The sequence below is a fragment of the Spermophilus citellus genome (assembly GCF_964194105.1).
Source record: "Spermophilus citellus genome assembly, chromosome: X".
In the NCBI taxonomy this organism is placed as follows: Eukaryota; Metazoa; Chordata; class Mammalia; order Rodentia; family Sciuridae; genus Spermophilus; species Spermophilus citellus.
The window spans coordinates 143,762,872-143,785,004 of NC_138190.1; the positions used below are offsets into that span (position 1 = coordinate 143,762,872).

Genomic DNA, 22,133 nt, shown 5'->3' on the forward strand with positions numbered 1-22,133 from the left:
TTCTGCCACAGGGGGCCCTGGGAGTTTCACCCAGTGGCTTAGTTCAGCATGGAGGGTGCAGGGTCCCTGAGAGGCCATTTGAGAGCTTAGGGTAGATGGAGGAGGCCCCGCCCCAGGAGGAGGCTCAGCAAAGCACCCAGGCTACCTCTGTGGCCAGCGCAGCTCCCTCTGGTGGGGGGCAGAATTGCAGGGCAGCCTGTTCCTTTGCAGAGGATCCTGTCAGTCCCACAAACTGACCTGAGGCCTGCACTGTAAGCACCAAGGTACAGTGGGTGACAAGTTGCTAGCTGGCATGGATGGAGGAGGCCCCACCCCAGTTGGAGGGTGCCCAAACCAAGCAAGCTGCCTCTGTGCCCAGCCCTTTCCCCTGTGGGCTGAACTATTATGTTTTGTTTTCTCTTGGTACTGGGGAGTGAACCCAGGGCACTTAAGCACTGAGCCACAATCCCAGCCCTTATCATTATCATTTTTTGAGGTTGGGTTGGGTTTCTTGTGGCCTTGCTAAGGAGTACTAGGGGAGATAGGGGTGGCCCCAAAGAATCATGTCCCATCCCTGTTCTCTGCAATAAGAGGCCCCATGTACTTGGCCCATTCTTACATTCACTGAGTTCTGCTTTGGGGGATTGGACAGAGCTTAGGACCTTGTTTTGATGCCTGTGCTCCAGATTGGTGGAGCATACAGGGCTCAGGCTGGGCTGGGGGTCAGGGTTTGGGCTGTGGGTGTAGCTGAGTGTTAAGAGACCTTGCCATTGCTTGCAAGAGAAAAGACAAAGACAAAGTGAGATGCTTGGTATGAACTGAAAATGCCCCACTTAGAGTGTTAGCACAAAGGTCTGGGCCTGGCGCAGACTTCACAGATCATTTCAGCCTTTTATTCAGAAACATGATTGCATCTCCCGTATACCCACTTTCCTGGTGGAAAATGAGCCACTGGTCAAAGGAGGAGTTTGGGCTTATATAGTTTATACGGAGAGGGGATTTTGTGACTGTGTCAGTTTGGGAAGACAGGAATTTGGGTTTGGGGCTTGGAGGTCGGTGGCCAGCACTTGGAGAGGATTTATGTTGGAAGAGGTGAGTATTTCTCAGAGACTACCTTTCTAGGTTTGATGAAACACTTTCTCCCCACCAGTAGCCAACATCTGAAGAGGATTTGTCTTGAAAGAGATGAAAGCTAGCAATGTATGGCTTTTTTTTTTAACCCTTTCCCTGGCCACACTATCTTGACGTTTTTCATTTTCCATATCTAACATAAAGCATATCCAAATGATCCATATCTGGATGGGGTGGAGTGCACATCTGGAATCCCAGTTACTTGGGAGGCTCAGATTGGAGGATGGCAAGTTCAAAGCCACCCTGGGCAAGTTAGGCCCTCTCTCAAACTTTAAAAACAAAATGTAAAGGGCCAGAGGTGTTGCTCAGGGATAGAGTGCCTCTGAGTTCATTAAGCATACTTCCAAGAAAATTATCTGGATCTGCTGTGTGGTCAGCTCTGCAGCACATGGGTACAGATGGTGGGTGTGAGCCCCTCTCAGTCATCTTCAAGGAATGCTTGGAGTCAGAGTCTTGGTCTCACTGAGCATGCTCAGGTCCGCAGAGGATGGGGATTCAGACTGTGCTTTCACTTCTGGGACAGGTTTACAGGCACTGTGATTTCTGACTTTGGCATCTGGGTTGGAGGGAGCTGAGGGACTCAGTAGAATGATGGAGGGCCTGTTGGCAGTCAGGGTTAGAAATGAGGGAGGACTGAGTGCCCCAGGACACAGAATGGCTGGCACCCAGCCCTGCCCCTGCTTTCAGACTGAGCCTGTCCTTCATTCTGACTCTGGAATCTGAGGGAGGAGGACTCAGTTTAGGAGAGGAGTGGGCTGCTGCCAGGAGTCAACGGGAGGACTCAGGGAGGAAGGAGGGGGCCTTGTACTCCAGATCAAAGGGGGACCTCTACCCTGACAGGCCAGGGCAGGGTGGCCAGAGGCAGCACCTTCCTGTGCTTCCAGGGTGTCAGGGATGAGTGAGCATGATTGAAGTGTGTGTTCTCAGGTCAGCAGAGGGAGGAATCACAGGGGCTTCTGGGAAGTTCAGTAACAGCCCAGATCCACACATGGGAAAACTGCCCCTGCTGGCAGCCTGGGGTGGCTACAGGCAGGACTTTGGGGAAGGGATCCCACACCTTCTTCCCCCTTTGGACCTTCCAAGAGATGGTGGCCTTGGCCTGCAAGTTGTATCTACAGGTCAGCAGAGGGGAAAGGGCCCAGACCCTGTCAGGAGTGACTATGAGTACCTTGAGGACACTCCAGACAAAGGAGGCCCCTGGAACCTGCTGGTCTGTTAACCTGGGGAAACCCCATGCAGCCGTGTCCAAATGTGCTGTCCTCACTTCTGTCTCCTCCAAATCAGGGAGGTGACGCCTTGGTGTGAGAGAGCACATCAGGACGGCAGAGGAGCCACAGCTGGTCAGCAGAGGGAGGATTCCAGCATCTGCCGGGAATCAAGGTGACAGGGACTGAATGCCATACCTCCCAAAGGAAGGGACCTCAGAGAGCCTGGCTTCCCCTGTCATCTACCCTGCGGGGCCCCATGCAGGGTCACTGGAAGCAAATCCCTCTCATTTCTGCCTCCTAGTTAAGCTGAGGGGTTTTATGTGGGTAGGGACCTTGGTCAAGAGGTGATGATAGGCCAGCAGGGGGAGCCACATGTGGTTAGCACAGAGAGGAATCCTAGGACCTGCCAGACCCAAGGTATGGACCCTTCATAAGGACTGAAGGCATCCCCAGCTTTGAAACAAGGAACCCTACGTAGTCTGCCTCTCCACTGTGGTCAGCCACGAGAGGCCCTAAGTGGTACTGTCACTTCTACCACTAAAATGGGGAGTGTTCATGGAGATGGAGCTTTGGTCTGAAGATATCAATTTCTGTCAGGTGGTATGGCAGTAAGCAAGGGCAGGCATGGGCATGAGCAAGATGCACAAACTACAGGACTTGGGGAACTCCCCCAGCACCAAATCTAGGATCCATGGGGCGCAAGCCTGGCTGTCAGCTCTGGAGAGCCCCTAAAAGGGGTGATGGGTTGTGACATCTGCTCCCTTCTCCTGAGAGAGCTAGGTCTCTCAGGAAGTTGAGGGTGGTGATGGGACAGTGTGGGTTCAGATGAGCACAGGGAACTCCATCTTATTATCACAGACAGGGGTGCCAGGGCCTCCCAAAGGTTAAGGTGAGCACCCCAAGGGAGGATCAAGGGAACCCCCAGCACAGAGTAGACAGGTGCCCCTCAAAAATCTGCCCTGAGCCTGCCCTCAACCCAGGAAGCCCAGGCGGGGCTGTCAGGGTGCCTCTCTTCTTCAGTGTGTGTTATTGGTCTCAGGGAGGTGAAGGCTTGGTAAGAGGAGTCAAGGTGGGGACAAAGGGAACATCTGCACGTGAACACACAAGACTTCAGCCTCCAGGTGACCTTTCTTTCAGCCATGGGAAGAACCAGGACCACCACTCCATGGGCTTCCCCTTCCCCTCACTGTCTTTTCCAGAGTCTCACAGAGATCGACTTTGCTTTAAGGAAGGTGGCCTCAGGTCATCAGAGAGAGAGAGAAACAAGTCTCACACCTTGATGTTCCTTAAGGTTAGGACTGACCCAGTTTCTCCACGCCAGGACACATGGACCCCAATGAATTTGGCTAGCTAGCACCATCACCATTGGGCAGTTGTGACCAGGCGTGAGCCCCCTCACTGCTTTTCTTGTGGGGAGTATGGGGGATTGAACTCGGGGGCACTCAACCTCGGAGCCACACCCCCACTGCTGTTTTGTATTTTATTAAGAGACCGCGTCTCCCTGAGTTACTTAGTGCCTCATTTTTGCTGAGGCTGGCTTTGAACTTGCAATCCTCTTGCCTCAGACTCCCCATCCCCTGGGATTATAGGCATGTGCCACCACGCCCGGCCCCTCACTGCCTTTATTCTGTCTCACAGAAGTGGATGTTTGTTCAGAGTGTTCACCTCAGGTCAACTTGAGCTTGACTCCAGGCTTTTCCAGGGGAATTTTGAGGGCACAGAGCGACCACTAATAAGACCATCCAACTGAGATTTCTGCAGGCCTCACAGAGGCGGACCAGTCCCTCCTGTTATGGTTAGGGGTCCAGGGTTGTGCTTGCAGTCTTCACTCCAGTCACAGAGCAGATGAGGCCCAGGCAGAGCTGGGAGTCCTGGTGATGTGCATGCTGGGAGTGTATGCCAAGGGCCCAACTCAGCAGAACAGTGTACCTAGTCCACAGGCCTAGGTCAGCCCTGGGGCCTTGTGCTCTGCAAGCCAGCTTCACCTGAGAAGCTGTTCCACTTCCTGCCTCGGTTTCTCAAGGAGTCAGGCCCACCAGAAGGACAGGAGCCTGAGTAGCCCTAGATCACCACCTTAACAGACGACTGGTTGGGCCCTTGTGAGCACTAACAAGGGCATGGTTCTCAGTTCGCTGGATCCCTTTCTTTCCCAGGACTGATCGCCTGCCCACTGACTTGCCTGCTGTGCCCAAGGAAAGCCATGTCATCTCACGGTCAGAAGCGCCAGCGCCACAAGGACAAAGGAGAACCTAAGGCCCAAAGGGAGGCACCAAGCCTCAATGGTGTGCAGGTTCTCAGGCCTGAGGAGGAGGGGGCCTCCTCTGCCTGCATCTCCTCCAGGTCCACACCTACCCTTAGCAAGGGGCCTTGTCCTGAGCCACTGATTTGTGCACAGGTGCCTGAGAGATCTTCCGCTCTCTCTGTTGCCACGGCCCCCACTCCAGGCATCCCGTTCATCCACCTCTCCAGCAGCCAAGCAGCAGAAGGTCCATTCTCCTGGAAGAACCTGAAAGACCATAAGTCCTTGTTGGGAGACCCACTGGATGAGAAGATGGCTGACCTGGTGCAGTTCCTGCTTCTCAAGTATCGAATGAAGGAGCTGACCACCAAGGCTGAAATGCTGAGTAGCGTCATCAAAAATAACCAGGATGACTTCCCTGTGGTCTTCAGTGTGGCCTCTGAGTGCATGCACCTGGTCTTTGGTATCCATGTTGAGGAGGTGGACCCCTCCAACCACTCCTATGCTGTTGTTAATGCTTTGGGCCTCACCTATGATGGGATGCAGGGCGATGACCAGAGCATGCCCAAGACGGGCCTTCTGGTAATCATCCTGTGCATCATCTTCATGGTGGGGGACCGTGCCTGTGAGCAAGATGTCTGGGAAATGCTGAGTGTGATGGGGGTGTATCCTGAGAGGGAACACTTCATCTACGGGAAGCCTAGAAAGCTCATCACTGAAGATTTGGTGCAGGAACAGTACCTGGAGTATCGCCAGGTACCTGGGAGTGATCCTGCTTGCTATGAGTTCCTTTGGGGTCCAAGGGCACGTGCTGAAACCAGCAAGATGAAAGTCCTGGAGTACTGGACCCAGGTCCATGGGAGTGACCCTAGGTCCTACCCTTTCCTGTATGAAAAGGCTTTGAGAGATGAGGCAGAGGGTGCCAAAGTATCAAATGTAGCCAGGGCCACTAGGGTGCCCAGGGGACGGCCCAGGACCAGGAAACATGGCAGGGTCGCATCCCGAAGCTTCCACACCCCCCACGTGAGATAGGGCCCATTTTTCAATCTGTGTTGGAAGAGAGAAGTCACCTTTCTAAGTAGTGAGGGGCCAGGGAAGGTGGAAGAGATCTTGCTGTCTAACATTTTGATGCTTCTGTATTTGTGCGACTTGGAAATTGAACTTTGTTTCCTATGGAATTTTTTCAAATGTTCCTGTTGATTGAAAGTTTAATTTACTTCTGAATGGGATGTTATGAAGACCGTACTCATAATTTATTGCTGTGAACATAGTGTTTAGGACTTTGGTGTTTTGCTTTTTGTTTCATTAATTAGCATCTCATTCTTTCTTTAGTTTTTGGACCTGAACAAAGATCACATGGGAGTGTAAGAGATAATTTCTGGACGTGGAAAAGAACTTGGTCATGAAAAAGAATGAATAAATGATAGAGAAATCAAAGGTGAATGCTCGCCTTCCCTTATTACCTGTCTTCCCTGTATCCTTAAGAAAGTTGGTGTGCACCTGGATTTGCTTGTGTGTATTGGAGAATGGAGGAGAAGCTATATGCTAATAAAAAGGCCCTCTCCTCACTGCCTCATTGATTCATGGAACATTCGTGCAATTCTGCTCTTCTAAAAGAGAAAGAATGAGTAGCGGGAATAATCAGACAGTAGGCTTAGCCAGACTGAATCCCATGGTTGAATGTTAATACAGCAACCATGTCAGGAAGACGGTGAGGTGTCCCCAGAGACCCAAAGAACATGTGAAGGAGGGTGAGCAGGTGGACCTCCAGTGTAGAGCAGCCGAGTGCCAATGTCCTATGCCAGCCAAGGCAGTTTGGGGCTTGGGGAAACTGCAGTGCCTTCTGCAGGTTGGACTTCAAGGACACTGCATGGAGGCCAGGGCCAGACCTTTAGATGGTGTGTCTTAGGGCTGAGAGAATGGAAGACTACTCTGAGTCGTTCCCTTTGATGGTGAATGAAGCAGAGCAGAATCTCCACCTGGGGCAGGTGTGAGAGGTGCTGTGTGGTTGAACACAACAGGAGAGCTTGGTGCTCAGTTACCATCAACTGCAAGGATCTGTAGAGAGAGAAGACTGAATGTCTAAAGAAGTGAGGCCTAGAAGTCCCTGGCCAGGACCTCCTCTGCTTGGTTGGGAGAGCCAGAGCTGACTCTGCAGTAAAGTGGTGTTTTAATTAGAGTACCAGTGTAATTCCACCCATTGTAACCAAGCAGTTGATTTTGCATGGCGATGGAATGAATGGAAATCGTGGTTTGGATGGAACAGAATCTGGGAGGGTAGGAGTGAGTCCTGACTGAAATCCTAACGTCCTCCCAGTGGGGAAGACTCCTCTACGCCCACATTTTGCAGTATGTTCACCCAGAGGAAATGTTTACTGAATTTGAGTCAGGGAGCTTCCGCTTTGGCTGATGGGGTATTCCATATCTAACTAAGCTGCATAATTTCCAATGTGTGCTGGTGACAACCAATGCCAAGGATGCCCCGGAGTGGTAGAGGCTGGGATCCAGGACTATTAGGAGCTGCAGCTATCTGCCACTCACTACCGTTCCTTTCCAGGCCAGGCACCAGCCCAGGAGCTTTCCATTCTGTACCCATGTCCCAAAACCTGTCCTACTGGACAGGTCTCATCAGTCTCCCTGGGCAGAAGAAGACCTGGAGGCTGACTTCTGACAGGAGAAGCTGGTTAGTGACGGGGCTGCAAAGAGACCCTTGGTCTGAATTCATCTTGAGCCCACGATTTTCCCAGGCTGAGGGTGAACTTCTGGCTTAGTAATAATTTCTCAGCTCTGCATAATGTCCCTCTGGTGACCCATAAGAAAGACCCTAGGGGAGGCCAAAATACTAAAAAGCAATCCTAGCACAAGCCTGTCTGAAATCTCAGTGACTTGCGGAGCTGAGGCAGGAGGATTGCCAGTTCAAAGCCAGCCTCAGCAATTTACCGAAGCTCTAAGCAAGTTAGTGAGACCCTGTCTCAAAAAATAAAATAAAATAAAATGGGCTGGGGTTGTGGCTCCATTGAATCCAGCACCCCTGGATTCAATCCTTGGTACCTAAATTAGTACATAAATGACAGCAATTCCAGAGAAAGTGGGGTTCTTTACAGTTGGTTCCTTGAGAGCTGATTGCCCAGTTCCAGTAGTTTCCCTCATTACAGTCACCATTTCCCTTGTTGTCCCCCGTGTGCCCATGTGCCAACTCTGGTACCTGGACTGCTACTCAGCCGGTCCCTGCTGCCTCCTCTGGAGCCTGTGTCATGTGACCCACAGCATTCTTACTGCCGGCAGAAGTCCCCTGGCTCTCCCACATCTCACCCCGACTCCTGTCTGATAGCCACAGCCTCTTGGTCAGAACAGTCGTCTAGGGACGGTGGTCTTAGACCCACCAGCAATCCCTACCAGGGAGTTAGCGTGTTCTTTGATTTCCCCGTGCACTTCACGTAGACTTTGACTTGGCCCATTATCCATTGGTCTTTGAGATATAACCCTGAGGGTGGAGGGAGGCCCTTGGAGGCCACTTGGATATTGGCAGTGGGATTTTAGTGAGCTTCTTGTTTGACACTTGTCTAGGAAGTGAACACAAACAGATGGGCTTCTTTAAGTGGTCAGTACCTAACATCTCCCTGAAAGTGCAGATCAGGAGCAAGCATCTAATGAATCTGAACTCTGGAGACCCTGGAATCCTCTTAGGAGCTGAAAATGCTTCCTTGGTGGAGATGCTGGCTGAAATGTGTTCAATCCCTGGCACAGGGACTGAACCCAGGGCCTCACTCACACTAGCCAAGCACTGAGCTATATCCCTTGCCCTTGTCTGATTTTATTCTGAGACGGGGTCTCACTATTTCCCAGGCTGGCCCCAAACTCGCTGTCCTCCTTCCTCAGCCTCCCATGTCCCTAGGACTGTGGGTGTGCACCCCCCATGCCCACCTGCTAGCTCAAAATTTATCACATATACACAAAGAGAAAGCAATTCCCCATCCTTTTACCACCTGTCTGGCACTGGCTTCACAGGAAAATGCTGGCTTCAGTGTGACTAATGGACCTGTCCAGGTGTTCAGGCAAGAATGGCCATGTGGAGGGTGGCAGAGGCTCAGTGGTTAAGATTTTACCCTGCATCAAACGAAAGGGGTAACCCTCAGCCTACTGAGAGGATGGTATTGCAGAGGCAAGTACAGAAATGTCCTGTGGGGTGAAGAAGGGGAACCCTATCTGGTAGCTTTGACGTGATCCTCTTCAATTCCATGGGATACTGTTGGACTGAAATCATCAGCCACAGCAGGCACCTAAAACTTCAAGGCAAATCTGGTCTTCTCAGAAACTGCTCCAGAAGAAATGAGTGTGGTGGCCTAACAAGGACAGTGTTTGCTCCCGGTTGAGCTCCTACTCTCTAACAGATTTGGGGAGAGAGTTCAAGTTCCCAGCCATATCCTCTCTCCTTCCTGGGCATGGGGCAACACTCCTGTCCACCGGCCTGTAGATAGGAAGGGACATGTGACATTTCCTTGCCATTGAGACAAGAGTGACAGTGTCATTTGGTCATTTCCCCAGTCCAGTTCTTCACTTCCACATCCCTCCCACCTGGCATTTGAGAGCCAGTATACATTTCCATGCTTTCTTCCTCCTTTCAATAACAAAACATAGGATGGAAGCAGTCTGGATCCCTGGGTCACCTGAGAGCAGAGCTGGGGGTGCACGCCTATAATCCCAGTGACTCAGGAGGCTGAGGCAGGAGGATCAAGGGTTCAAACCCAGCCTCAGCAACTTAGCGAGGCCCTAAGCAACTCAGTGAGACCTCGTCTCTAATAAAAAAAAAAAAAAAAAAAAAATATATATATATATATATATATATATATATATATATATATATATATATATATGTATATAAAAGGGCTGGGGATGTGGTTTGGTGTTTAAGTACCCCTGGGACCAAAAAAAAAAAAAACAGAATTTCGTACACAAAACACAAACTTGTGTTTGGCCATTCAAGTTCTGAGTTTTGTCTGTGATATCAGCCAAAAGGTCTTCACTAATACACAGCTGCTCACAAAGCTGAGTGCCCTCTGAGTAGAGAAGGGCATTCCCAGATGAGAGGACAGCATGGGCAGGGAGCTCTCAGGGAGCTCAGAGGACAGTACCAGGGATCCAGCGGTGCCCAGTCTGGTGCCTGGGGGCCTTAGGAGCACTGAAAGGGGCTTGTGCATGCTGAGGCCCAGAGACTGTCCGAGTGGTGGCTGAAGGTCTGGAGCTGAACCTGTGGGCCAGACTGCTGAGGGGAGTGCAGGGATGCTGCTCCTCAAGGAGCAGCCAGCACTGTGAGTGATTCCTCCTCAGGACTAAGAGGAGCCTGGTGTCTTGCACTGCTAATCCCAGCAGATACTTTGTGACTTAAAACAGGTGATGGTTACCTAAGGGTCCTACAGAAGCCACAGGACACCAGGGTGTCTACATCAAATCAAATAAACACTGGCTCTTTGTTGAAGGCCAGAGGTGTGGGTTCCCCAGTCCAGTTCTTCACTTTCACCTCCCTCCCACCCAAGGGCCCAATCCCTTTATGAGTCCTCAGCCAAGTCCTCCAGAAGCTAGCGCTGGTATTTGGATGTTAAATGTCCCCCAAGGGTCTGTGTGTCAAAGGCTCAGTCCCAGTGCAGCACCATTGGGAGGTCTTTGGGTCACTGAAGCATGGCCTGGAGGGGGACTGTGGGACCCTGGCCCATCATGTCTCTCATTCTGGGCTGGGGACATCAACGATTTGCTCCAACATATGCTCCTGGCATGATGTGCCACCCTCAACAGAGGTCCGGAGACTTGGGTCCAAGGCCTGCAGCTGGCAGAACCTGGGGCTAAATATGGGCTTTTCTCCTCATAGACTAGCCGCCTCGAGCATTTCACTGTCATAACACTCAGCTGACCATCACAGGCTGTAAGGATACCACAAAACATCATTCCTAGTCATGAGAATTTGCCTAAGAAAAGAGACGTTGGCATTTAATGAAGGTCCGTGGCAGTTTAACTGAGAACCCCAGAAGCCTCTTTCACTGACACGACCCACAACCTCCATTTTATTGTACAGACGCTAAGTGCACGTGCTAAGGTGTGAGTGACACTGAGTCCTTGGGTGAATGCTTTGTAAACTTGTTTGAAAGCATCTTCTCCACGGGAACTGAATCCAGACACAGGGACATGATGAAGCATTAGAGCCCATGGACTGAAAGGGCCCCTGGGTAGCATTTCCTTCCAACCCTCTTTGTGCTCCGCACATAAACAATGGGCTGAGCCTTGGACAGGACAGAGGGGACCACAGAGTGGGATGAGGACCCTAGTGCCTCTCAGCCTGGGGTAGGTGTCTTCCGCTGTAAACCCTTGCCCCCGGTACAGTGACTGTAAGGACAAACTGTCTCCCACGGATGTCCAAAACCGGCCTTGTGTCCTCATCTGTCATGGAGGGTGACTTTTGGGGGTTTTAACTGCTACCCACACGCTCAGAGTGGTGTAATCTTGAAAAACACGGGGTCAGGTGCCTGTTTGGGATGGTTCTGTCACGTCTAGCTAAATGAGAAGCAACTTTCCTTGGGAACATCTGTGGACCAGGCCTCAAGATTGTGCACGTGTTGGGCAATGAGAAGGGCAGCGGGGGGAGCAGTGGAAACTAAGGGCAGTTTTGTCGTCATCTGCGGAGGGATGAGGCTTGGCAGTAAGCCGAGCTCGAGAGGAGCCTCCCAAGCTCAGCTGAGACGCTGCCCTTCAACCACGCAACAGGGGGAAGGAACACGATCCTTCAACACTAGAGGCGCTCCCGCCCTGCTTGGCACTGCTCTACTCCTAGTTTGGGACAACCTGACCAAGTGGCAATGAAACACACTCCTTATTTGGGCCCATGGGAGAAGATCCTAGCAACCCACAGGAGCAGTTGGAAGATACCAAGTAGGGAGGAGATGGCAGGGGGAGCGGGGAGGAAAGCAGGGGGCTACCCACCAAAGGCTGGGCCACCGTACCTCGGAGGTATGGTCACCCAGCAGCCCACATGACCAGGCCTGGCTCAGTAATACCCAGGCTCAAACTAACTGGGGACTGGTCTTTGAGGAAATCAGAGAGGATTGCAACAGGCCTCCTCTGTCTCTGGGAGTGGAGCGGCTATGGGGTCTTGGTTTCTCATCTCTTCTAGGGAGAGGCTGGCAGGTGACACAATGTGCCTGTCAGCATAAGGGAGACTTCTCTAGGAATGTGAACTACACCTTTGTACACTTTGAGCAAAGGGAAGCTGGGCACCCCCCCCCCCCCGCTGCCCCTCCCCTCCTCTACCCTCCGCCAGCACTCCCCCTCCAGCCTGGCTTCCTGTCAGCCCTGTGACATCGCATGACAAATAAAGAGGACAGTGATGTCAGTGCCTAGTTGCCTTGCTACGAGGCTCTAGAACCTCTCGGACTGTATTTATAGAGCCTCTTCCCTGGACGAAGGCGCTTTAGACTCACTAGGACGTCTACACCAGTCTTGGGTAGGAAATGCTCCTGATGGTGTAGCGCCATGGCCAGTGAGTGTGTCAAAGAGCACTCTGAAATCCAGGTGGCCTCGCTGGTCAGCGAAGAGCCAACAAGCAAGCCCCTATCTCATCCTTCACCTGATCCCAAGGTGGATTCAGGACAGGGTTTGGATGGGTATGGTGACCGAGCCCTGAGCCAAGATCCCGGCTCCCAAGAGAGCCAGCCACTGGAAGAACCGAGCCAGCCTCCAGAAGAACCGAGCCAGCCTCCAGAAGAACCGAGCCAGCCTCCAGAAGAACCGAGGCAGCCGCCAGAAGAACCGAGCCAGCCACCAGAAGGTAGGAGCCAGCCACCAGAAGAACCTAGCCGGCCGGTGACCAGCGAGGAAGGCACTGAGAACCTTCTCAGGCTCTCCTTCCCCAGAAAGCTTTGGGCAATAGTGGAAGATGACACCTTCAGGTCTGTGTGCTGGGGTGGCGAAGGAGACGTCATGGTCATCGAGGCTGACCTTTTCCAGAGAGAGGTCCTTGGCCGGAGGGGTGCAGAGAGGATTTTTGAAACTGACAGCCTGAAGAATTTCATTCGCCAGCTGAACCTCTATGGATTCAGCAAGATCCGCCCAAAAGATGCATCAGCTTATTCTCGGGGGAAGAAGAGAATGATGGTAAAGTAGAAAGTACTCCTGTCACCTGTTTCTTGAATGCCTTCCTAGCGCCCCCAGATGAATCCCACTGCATAGGGCTCATTTCCAAGGATCACTGGTCTAGTGTGGTAGATCACCTATGGAAAGATGAACAATCAGCATTTCATGTTAAGCGACAACCCTTTAGAGATAATCTGAAGGCAAGAAAAAAAGGGCTGAGAGGCCAGTTACTGTCATGCATGTGTTTGACCCCCTTGATCTATGAATTTTCTTGAGTGGGGTCACGCAGGAAGGGCGGCCACACTGGCCAGGAACTTGAAAATGATTTCCTCCATTACAAACCAAGTCCATTAGGATTCTGGGTGGGGGTGGGCGGAGCAAGGCACCCTTTACCCCAGGAAGGCTAAAACTTTTCCTTTTGTTTCAGATCTACCGCAACTCCAATTTCCAGAAGGACAAGCCAGGGCTCCTGGAAAACATCTGTAAAAAAGGAGAAGCGAGAAGCTCTGCTCGGCGTGGGACCTGCATACCAACGCCACTGAAGAACCCGGCTGGGCGAGAGAGCGGCGCATCATCTGCCAAGAAAAAGAAGCTGGTCCCTACCAGACGCTCCCCACGCTTCCACCATGAGGTCAAGGCAGAGCACAAGCTGCCCCAGAGGGAAGCCCTGGACGACCAGGGGCCCAGAGGCACACAGCCCTTCATGCCCTCTGGGGTGTGGGCGATGAGCAGTGTCTCTGAACAACCCCTGGAAAACCAGCTCCCGCAGGAGCCAAGGGGCCCCGATGGGGATGAAGGCCGCACACCTTCCTCCCAAGCTACCGCTGGAATGGAAGGCGAGGGGGAAGTGCCCGGAAGCCCCCAGGGTTACCCTGATTATTGTTCAGTCATGTCTTTGTACAACACTTGTTATTCCATCCTGCTGGCTGCCCTCTCAGCCATGTCCCCAAGGGAGCCCCCGGAGGATGGTGAAGGTGAAGTTCAAGTTCGTGAAGGCCAAGGCGAGGGCGAGGAGGATGACAATGAGGAGGAGGTGCAGGAGGGCTCCTCAGATTACAAATGTGCACTCTGTGAGCAGTTCAAGGACAACACAGGTCCTTGAACTCAGCCCACGCACCAATGATAAAAGTCAACATTTTCTAATGTTGAACCCACTTTTGGTCTTGACAGAGGAAAACAAAACTCTGAAGGGGTAAATAAATGATCCAAAGAAGAGTCGCGAGTCCTGTTCTTTGTAACCTCCCGTGCTACTCTTGCACAATGTGGTGGCTGGTGCTGCTTAGGTTCCCCTAACCCCTTTCCTTTGGAAGCAGCAGCTGTTCCACGCCCCCAGCGGAGGACCTGGCTGGGCAATGGTGAGTGTGAGCTCAGCAAGATCTGGTCCCTGAATGGCCTGCTGCTCAGAAGACAGAAGAGCCTGGCTCCTGACCTGGGAATCACCTCACACAACTCAGGTATCTCAACGCAGGAGATTCCTTCCTGACAGGGCAACCCCACCCCGGAGTTGCCAGGAAGTCTCCCAACACACAGTGGGCCTCTTTGCAGGCCTAAAATCAGGCTCCCATCTGGGAGGGGATGGACCGTACGATATCCTGCCTCACAAGAGTCAGGCCATGCCAGTCTCCATGAGGGTGGGGGGAGCCCCTGGTTCCCACAGATAACTACCACTACAGACTGTGCTACAAAGTCACCAAAGATTGCTACAAAACAAACAGCACACGTGTCTCTACAAAAGTCAACCTGACTCAATCACAGCAGTATTTAGGATCCTCTGCTTGGGAAGGAAATAGCTGCATGATATCCATGCGGAACCCAGGGACACTTTTCCCACAGTGTGAGAATGACAAGAGGGAACAGATGGCTGCTCCAAGTCCAATGTTCTCTTCACCTGGGATGCACTGGGCCATGAACTGCTGGTCATTCTCCAGCAGGATTCAGTGCCAGGTCCCAGACTTCCCACCATGCCCCTGGGTGCTCTTCATACACCCCAGAGCTCTGACTCAAAGAAAGAGCCGGGAAAACCCACAAGGGTGCCCCAAGCACTAAACAGTTACCATCTGGACATTTATTTGCACAATCTAGAAAGTAGCTGGACCAAAATCAGGGGCAATGCCAAGACACTTCCTGGTGGCCTTGCCTGTCCCCTGAAGGTCAAGGTACCACACATGATCTCAATGAGCCCAAGGAGGCACTGCCCAGGGAAAGTCCGCCTCCCCCGTTCCCTTCTAGTGAGCATAGCAATCTGTGTCCACGAGCAATGCTGAGGGCTGTGGCGATTCACACCTAACCTGATTTTCATGGGTCTGTTTCATGATTTACTGGGTGTCTCAACAACTTTCCTCTCTGGAGCCCACAGCGGTCACACCTTGTGTGCCACGGGGATCAGATGTTCCGGGATGTCCACCTCAAACACATCCTTCCCCCCTTTCTGGGGTACAGGCTCCAGTAACCACCTGGGGTTTGAAACCACTGTCAAATACTTCTGCCGCAGGTTGGTAAGAACAGCTTGATTTTCCAGTTCCACAACCTCGTCGGGAGCTAAGTTTTCCGGGTACTGCAACGTTTCTCCGATGTCCACGAGCCCTGTGCCCAAAGAGAAAACACACAGAAGGCTTTCCCTTCCATAATCCAAGGCCTGCCGTGTGATGACAGGGTGATTGAAAGGCACACTGCTGGAGCCCAAAATATCACTAAAAGAGACTAGAGGCAAGTTGAGTCTTTCGCACTCAACACTGGTGACCTGCCACACTCTGTTCGTGAAATCCAGGGCGACATGAATAGGAAAGAGCCTTGTCCTCACTGAGGATGCACAAGGGATGGGTGGGCCCCATAAGACTGCTGAGGTGGCAGTTACATATCAGAAGGGCACCGTGCCTGCAGGGGTAACCACTGCCAACGGGACGCCTCAGGAGGTCACCGGGTGGCAGGTGCCAACGCGGGACCTGGACAGCTGAGAGGTTGGGCACGCGCCCAGGGAACATCACGGGTGTGGCAGGCACATGAAGCCGCGCAGGCAGCCTCACTCTAGAGGCCACTCAACTGGAACGGCATGCAGTGCTGCCCCTTCTGGACTTGGAGGCAGGCACTCAGTGGCCACGTGCCACAGACAGACACCTCTCAGATCACAAATAGCAACTGCAGCCCAGGGGAGAGAGGTGATTTACCAAGGTTGTGTGCAGCCAGGCCCGCAGACCCCTAGCCCAGTGCCTCTTGCGGCCCCTCCAAAGCTGTGCTGCTCAGGGAAACTGCAGCAAACGTGCCCACCAGTTCAAGGGAAAACAGAACAGAAGCCATGAACCTCAGAGCACCATCCGGGGGGCAAATCTGGAGCTCTCTGCACCCTGGTCGGCATGCCCCCACTTACCAGCTATCACTCCTCGGCCAAACTTCTCCCCTTCCCAGAGTAAGGCCTGGATCTGCCCAGGGCTCATCTGCAGCCTCTCCACCAGCAGCTCCCTCCAGGAGCTGTCTTCCCAGTCCCTCTGAGCAATGTGGATGGCAATGGTGCAGTTCTGGTGGCTCTTCAGCAGGGGATGCCACCGCGTTTCCAGGGTCTTGACTCCATTCAAGACAAAACCGGCATAAGGCTGCCGGAAGGACAGGCAGGAAAACTTCATCTCCTTCCCTTTGGGCTCACAGCCAGCAAAGTCGTCCTTCCCCCGGGCCCTGAAATCGCACTGACCTTGAGGGCTCGCTGCTTCTACCTGTCACCACACAGTCACTGAGGCCCTGCTCCACCATGGGCTCAAGGCAGGGTGCCGGGGTTTGGATGATTCGGTTCCATCCTGTGGAGTCTTTGGCGAGCACGTGGAGTAGGATGGCAACAGCTAGAGAAAGGCACAGGCAGGGCAGTGTGTGGTCAGTAGCATGACCGGAGTCACCGTGTCCTAGGTGAAAACAGAGGAGGGAGGCCCCCTTTGGCCTACTTGGGGCTTCACCCTGAGTGGGCTGCCTTTGGCACAGAGGAACAGGCCTGGATCTCTCTTCTCCTGCCTGCCCACATCGCCCCAACACCACTCTCGGCACCTGGCCACGTCACCACAAGCACTGCCGTCCCTCAGTGTCTGGCTCCCACCACTGCAGGCTGCTGCGCACGATTCCTGGGTGTCCGACATTTATCGATTCCTATGTCAGAACTCCCTGCGATGTCAAGTGGCCTGTCAGTATCTACTCCAGACCCACCTGGGTGCCATGCCCCTCGAGCCCCATTCCCCACCCACCTGAGCCAAGACAAAGGAATCCTGAGAATAAGAACAATTACCCAGTGTGCATACACCTTCCGTGTGCCCGGCCCTGGAATGCTCAGACTGAATTTAATCCTCAAATGACCCAGCAGGCCCAGTAGCACTTGCTAGGCCCCCTCTATGGCTGAGAGAAGGAGGAGCTGAAAGATGAAGCAACTGCCCACAGTGGAACAGACTGACCTCAGGCAGTCCCTGACGAGGCCCTCACCTTTTTATGCATGTACCTCAGGAGACGACGGACCCCTTCCACAGGAAGCCTGTGCTATGTTCAGTGAGAAGCCCAGGTCCTCATCAGGGCAGCCACCAGGGCTTGATGGCAGAACCTCAGGTCAGTCTTTGAAGGCCATGCCGCCTCGGTTTCCTTGGGGCTGTGAGGGCAGGCCAGGTGCTGGGAGCACCTAGTAGGACAGTCCCAAATGGTGGCTACTCTCGGTAGCGGCAGCAACATCAAGCCTGGGGTCCTGTCCTCTGGCGCCTCTGCCCTTTACCCATGAGCTGCCCCCTCCACTCTGCCTAGTGCCTCCCTGTACCCTCTTCAAGCCCATCCACTTCACCCCCAAGTATCTCCTATGGTTTTAAGGAAACACGCCCACCCTCCAAAGACAAGGCCCCATCAGGACAAAAGAAGCCTGGCACTCACTCCTCCACCAACCCACAGCCTCCCTTTCTGTGCCAGATCTTCTGCCTTCCTCCTCCTTCTAGGGCTGGGCTTCCCCTAACAAGCCATCCTTTCTCTACCTCACTCCAGGCCTAGGCCCTGCCTCTGTGCTCTCACTCAGGAAAACTACTCCCCCCGACACAAAAGGACTCCTCTGCACACAGAGCTGTGCCCGCACATGCTGCGTCCGGTGAAGGACGTTCCTCTAGCTTCTGTCTCCCTCCGCGACAACTCTGCACAGCAGAGACCTCAGCAAAGCTCGCTACGTCTCCCTCCTCACCTCACTGAACTCAAGCCCTCGCTACATGAACCCTCCCCTTTGGGTATCTGGTATCCCACAGGCACTGAATATGGGTTTGGCTAGTTCTGTCTTCACCTCACATGACCCTCAGCAGCCCAGGTCTGGCTGACCATCCCCTTTCCAACTCCTTCCCAGGCTTCCAGAGTGCTTGCTGGCCCCTCTACTACATGGCCCACTGGCCAAACTTTCTTAGCCTCAGCCTTTCCTGGTCAGGCCAACAGACCGAGGACCCAACCCCTGCACACCAAATCCACCTCCCTTCCACATCTGTAGGTGGGGTCACCACCTATACCATATCTCTGCCCCAGACCTAGAGCTCTCCTTCCTCCCTCTCTTTCCCTCATCCACCACCTATGTCCCATGGCCATATCTCCAAAGCCTATCCCCAATCTCATGCCAGGCCATGGTCGGTCTACATGGCCACCCTCCCAGTCCAATCTCCTACCACCTGCTGGCTTCTCAAGCAGTATCCTCATCACTGCTCAGCATGTGGCACTGCTCTCTGGCATCCAAGCTGCAGTCAGAGCGACCCCAATTCAGGGGCAACCACATCATGGCACTCCTCTGCTGAAACCTTCCAAGGGTTCCTGTCCAACCAGGGCAGAATGGACACTGCTCACCAGGCCCACAAGCTCCCTCCTGGTCTGGTTCCTTGCCCCTGCCATCAGCCCTCTTTCCCCTTTATCCACCTCCCTGCTGCTGCTGCTGCTGCTGCTGCACAGGCCTGTCTTCCATCCCAGGGCCAGTTCCTACCCCAGGGCCTTTGTTGGGTCCTCAGGGTTTCCCTGTGTCCCCTTAGAAACCCTATCTTGAAGGGCTTTACCCCCAGCACCTCACACCGCAACCATAAAGATGGATGTTTTACAAATGGAATCCAGTAAAATCCAACTGTCTAGGGTGGCCCACATCCAGTATAGATGGTGTCCTGACAAAACTGGGGAATTTAGAGGTGTGCATACACAGAGGGAAAACACCATGAGAAGATGAAGGCAGAGATTGGGGTGATGCTTCCTCAAGTCAAGGAACACCGAAGATTGCCCACCGACAGCCAGAAGCTGGGAGAGGGATAGAGCAGATTCTCCAAGGGACCACAGAAGACACAGAGGCCCCTGACACTTTGGTTTCACATCCCAGCCTCCAGAAATGTGTGGGGATAGCTTCCTGTTCTTTAAGTCACCCAATTTGTGGCACTTTCTTATGGCTATCTTGGCAAAATAATAGATAGGTGTGAGGTGTTCCCCACCCATACATCTCCACAAAGTAGGGCCAGACCTTTCCATTCAATAGCACTTCAAGCACATTCTTCCTCTCTGTACCTCTTGATCTGCGTCACTATTCGTCCTCTGGATGGCATCCCACTCTTGGCGGCCCCATACTTTACACAATCATGCATTGCTCTACTGATGGATAGTTAGAAGCTGCTTCCCACTTTCTGCCACTAGAATTGATATTCTTTGAAACAAACTTGTTGGCATACACATCAAAGATGCTGAAATACGCCAGCAAGTGGCCTTCCACAAAGACTCACCCAACCAGTGGTGCCATTGTCCCACACACAGCCCACAGCATCATCATCCTGCTGATGGGTGACAAAGGATCCCCCATCCTCATGACTTATGAGGAAGGCAGAATGCCTCTCACCAGGCCTCGCCATTTCTTTCTCCTCTACTGAGATGTGTGACCAGAGTGAAGGTCTGCCTAGTTCCCACCACTCAGCTTCTGAGCTGACACCTTCCTCATGGACACCACAAAACCACAACTCTGAAACATGACCTGCGTGGGTGGACTCCCTAGTGACAACTAAAGGCAATCAGGGGGTTGAGCCCCCTCCTGCCTGGGGCTGTATAGGATACCTGCCTGGGGCTTGAGGGGGAAGCCCCATTCTGCTTGTCTCAGCTTCTTCACCTGCACAAGGACAGGAGATAAGGAGGGCAGGTGAAGGATAAGACAGCAATGCTGCATAGTGGCACCAGAAGGCTTTCCTACTCAGCGAGCACCAAAGACCAGGACTATCTGGGAGGGCATGTTTCAAGGGGAACACACATGTGCACCTCACCAGAGCTTGGGTCTGCTACCGATGCCCACGACAGTGGGGCTAGTCCCGTGTCTGGGTCAAGGATCACATGATGTATCAGTTAGGTGGGTGGGAAGTCAGTTCGGGAAAGGAGCCCTGCTCTTAGGCCAGGACCCAGGATCCAAGAGCAGAAAACTGGCACCTCTCCTCACATGGTCTCAGGGCAAAGGTTTGGAGGCCCCAAATCACATCACCCTCACTTTAATTCTGGGCAGACCTCACAGGGCACAGCGACCCAGTGCAGAGCTGAACATCTCATCGCCTGGGGTCTCAGGGAGTCCACAGCTCGAGGTAAGGTGGGGCAGGTGTGAGTGGAGCAGCACACTAGCTGTGTGCTGGCAGAAGCACATCACAAACACGCACTTGGCCGAAGACAGGGCGTGAAGCCTGTCGGAGTAGGAGCTGACGAGGGCTCCAATGCATGGGTTTTGAGTCCCACTTCCAGGGAAACCCCAGTCCAGAGGCACCTTAGGAGAAGCGAGGAGCACACAGGCGCCCTCAGGGGTGATCCTGGCTCTCTTAGGTCGCGGGCAGTCTCAGGACTCTGGGCTCACTGGCACTCGTCCAACTCCGACCTGCGACCATCGGACCGGACAGTCCACCGCGGCCCAGGAGAGGCCACCAGCCCTGGGAAGGGCTCCGCCGGCTGGTGAGGAGATGATGAGGCGCAGGAGAGCGCTGGGCCGGTGTTGCGGCTACGCTGCTGCCGCCTCTGGGACACCTTAGGTTGTGGACAGGGGCTCGCAGGCATGAACGCTGGCGCCTTAGCCCAGCCCCCAAAGTCCCTTCCAGCAGGAGCACAGGCAGGCACGCACCCACCCACTCATGCAAGCACGCCCACACGTGATTACGTACCACTCACGTCGGTTCGCAGCTTGTTTGTGCCCAGCCAATCAGGCCGACCGCCTGTAGCCACGTGCCACGGATAGGGAGCCACGCGCGTACGTAATCACGCACTGATGCCAGCACGCACTTCCTCCCCAGGCGGCAAGGAGAAAATGCTGTGGGGACTCCCTAGGCCCTGACCCCCTGGCCCATCCCACCAGGATCAGAGCTCTGCAGTCCCGTGACCAGGAAGAGGGAGTAGAGTTAGAAAAGGACCCACGGGAGTAAAAGGAAAGGTTGGAATGAGGCCAGCCTCAGAGAACGTTAGGGACGGTGCTGCGGGGAGGGTTGGAGCTTAGAGAGAAAGGCTAGCCATGAGAGAGTGGAAAGGTAGGAGTTTGGGGCGGGTTGAGTATGGAGGTAGGAAGGGGGGACATTGCTGAGGTATAAGCTGGGGGCGGGGGGGCTACCAGGGTAGCTGAGCTAGGCTTCTAGGAGTGAGGTAGGAGTTGGGGCGGGGCTGTAAGGAATGAGAATGCGTTGGGGGCGTGGCGGGAGGAGTGACGTAGGCGTTGGGGGCGTGGCGGGAGGAGTGACGTAGGCGTTGGAGGCATGTCAGTGGGAGGAGCTGGGCGGGGCTGCGGGTGGAGCTGTTCTGGGCGGTGAGGAGTGAGAGAGGGGCTGTGGGCGGGTTTATCCAGAAGAGCTCCGCGGGGCTTAGGTAGGAGTTGGGGGCGGTGTTTCCATGAGTGACATAGGCTCTGGGGACCTGACAGCAAGGAGTGAGATAGGAACTCTGGGTGGGCTTGTCCAGAGGAGCTTGGCGGGACTGCAAGGAGTGAGGTAGGAGTTGGGGCGGGCCTGCAAGAATGAGGTGGTATTTGGGAGCGGGGCCTTCAGGAGTGAGGGAGGAGTTGCGGGCCTGTTTGCGGGAAGAGATGGGGTGGAGGTGTGCTGGGCCCAGAGCAGTGGGGTGGGTGTTCCGGGCAGGGTTGCAAGGAGGAGTTTCCCGAGGCTGCAAGACCTACAAGTTTGGGGCAGGGCTGTGAGGAGTGAGGTAGAAGTTGGCGGCGGGCCGGCAAGGAATGGGAAAGTTAGGGGCGGGGCTTAGCGTGACGTAAGTGTCGGGGGCGTGTTAGGGGGGGCTGCGGGTGGAGTTGGGCTTGGTTGTGAGGAGTGACAGTTCTGGGCGGGGTTGGGGAAACCTGTAGCCGAGCCCAGGGCTGCGAGGAGGTAGGAGTTGGGGCGGGCCTATGAGGAATACGTAGCTGTTGGGGGCGTGGCTGCAAGGAGTGAGGTGGGTTTGGGGCTGCAGGTGGAGCGGGGTGAGTAGGGGTGGGGACCGGATGTGGGAGA

General features: G+C 53.9%; 3 protein-coding genes across 26 annotated transcripts; 2 read left to right on the forward strand and 1 right to left on the reverse strand.

Moving 5' to 3' along the window:
- Positions 1-973: 973 nt before the first annotated feature.
- Positions 974-21,140, reverse strand: EOLA2 (endothelium and lymphocyte associated ASCH domain 2). Of its 24 annotated transcripts, none has more exons than XM_081276709.1 (6): positions 19,195-19,266; positions 18,327-18,465; positions 17,128-17,317; positions 16,040-16,502; positions 2,279-2,475; positions 974-1,710 (listed from the first exon to the last, which is right to left on the reverse strand). In XM_081276709.1, exons 4-6 carry the CDS (start codon positions 16,290-16,292, stop codon positions 1,636-1,638), a joined length of 525 nt encoding a protein of 174 aa, XP_081132835.1. In that variant the 5' UTR covers positions 16,293-16,502; positions 17,128-17,317; positions 18,327-18,465; positions 19,195-19,266; the 3' UTR covers positions 974-1,635. The 24 variants fall into 24 exon arrangements, with proteins under 24 accessions (XP_081132835.1, XP_081132832.1, XP_081132834.1 ...); XM_081276706.1 differs by having other exon boundaries at positions 18,324-18,465; XM_081276708.1 differs by having other exon boundaries at positions 18,324-18,465; positions 19,151-19,257.
- LOC308638841 (melanoma-associated antigen 8-like) lies at positions 4,851-6,782 on the forward strand. Its single transcript, XM_081276688.1, has one exon. The coding sequence runs from the start codon at positions 4,870-4,872 to the stop codon at positions 5,587-5,589; it is 720 nt and encodes a 239-aa protein (XP_081132814.1). The 5' UTR covers positions 4,851-4,869; the 3' UTR covers positions 5,590-6,782.
- LOC308638840 (heat shock transcription factor, X-linked member 3-like) lies at positions 11,869-14,552 on the forward strand. The gene is made up of 2 exons (XM_081276687.1): positions 11,869-12,696; positions 13,103-14,552. The coding sequence occupies exons 1-2, from the start codon at positions 12,076-12,078 to the stop codon at positions 13,775-13,777; spliced, it is 1,296 nt and encodes a 431-aa protein (XP_081132813.1). The 5' UTR covers positions 11,869-12,075; the 3' UTR covers positions 13,778-14,552.
- Positions 21,141-22,133: the final 993 nt, after the last annotated feature.

Bases quoted from the DNA above. Each gene is read 5' to 3' on its own strand.
- LOC308638841 (XM_081276688.1), top strand. From the start codon at position 4,870: ATGGCTGACCTGGTGCAGTTCCTGCTTCTCAAGTATCGAATGAAGGAG.
- EOLA2 (XM_081276699.1), bottom strand. From the start codon at position 16,292: ATGAAGTTTTCCTGCCTGTCCTTCCGGCAGCCTTATGCCGGTTTTGTC. The intron at 2,476-16,039 runs GTAAGTGGGGGC...GATTCCCGGCAG, and splicing joins TGGCCGAGGAGTGATAGCTG to ATGCTGGAATCCTCCCTCTG. The intron at 1,711-2,278 runs GTACTCATAGTC...GACTGCCAACAG, and splicing joins TTGTCTGGAGTGTCCTCAAG to GCCCTCCATCATTCTACTGA.
- LOC308638840 (XM_081276687.1), top strand. From the start codon at position 12,076: ATGGCCAGTGAGTGTGTCAAAGAGCACTCTGAAATCCAGGTGGCCTCG. The intron at 12,697-13,102 runs GTAAAGTAGAAA...CTTTTGTTTCAG, and splicing joins GGGGGAAGAAGAGAATGATG to ATCTACCGCAACTCCAATTT.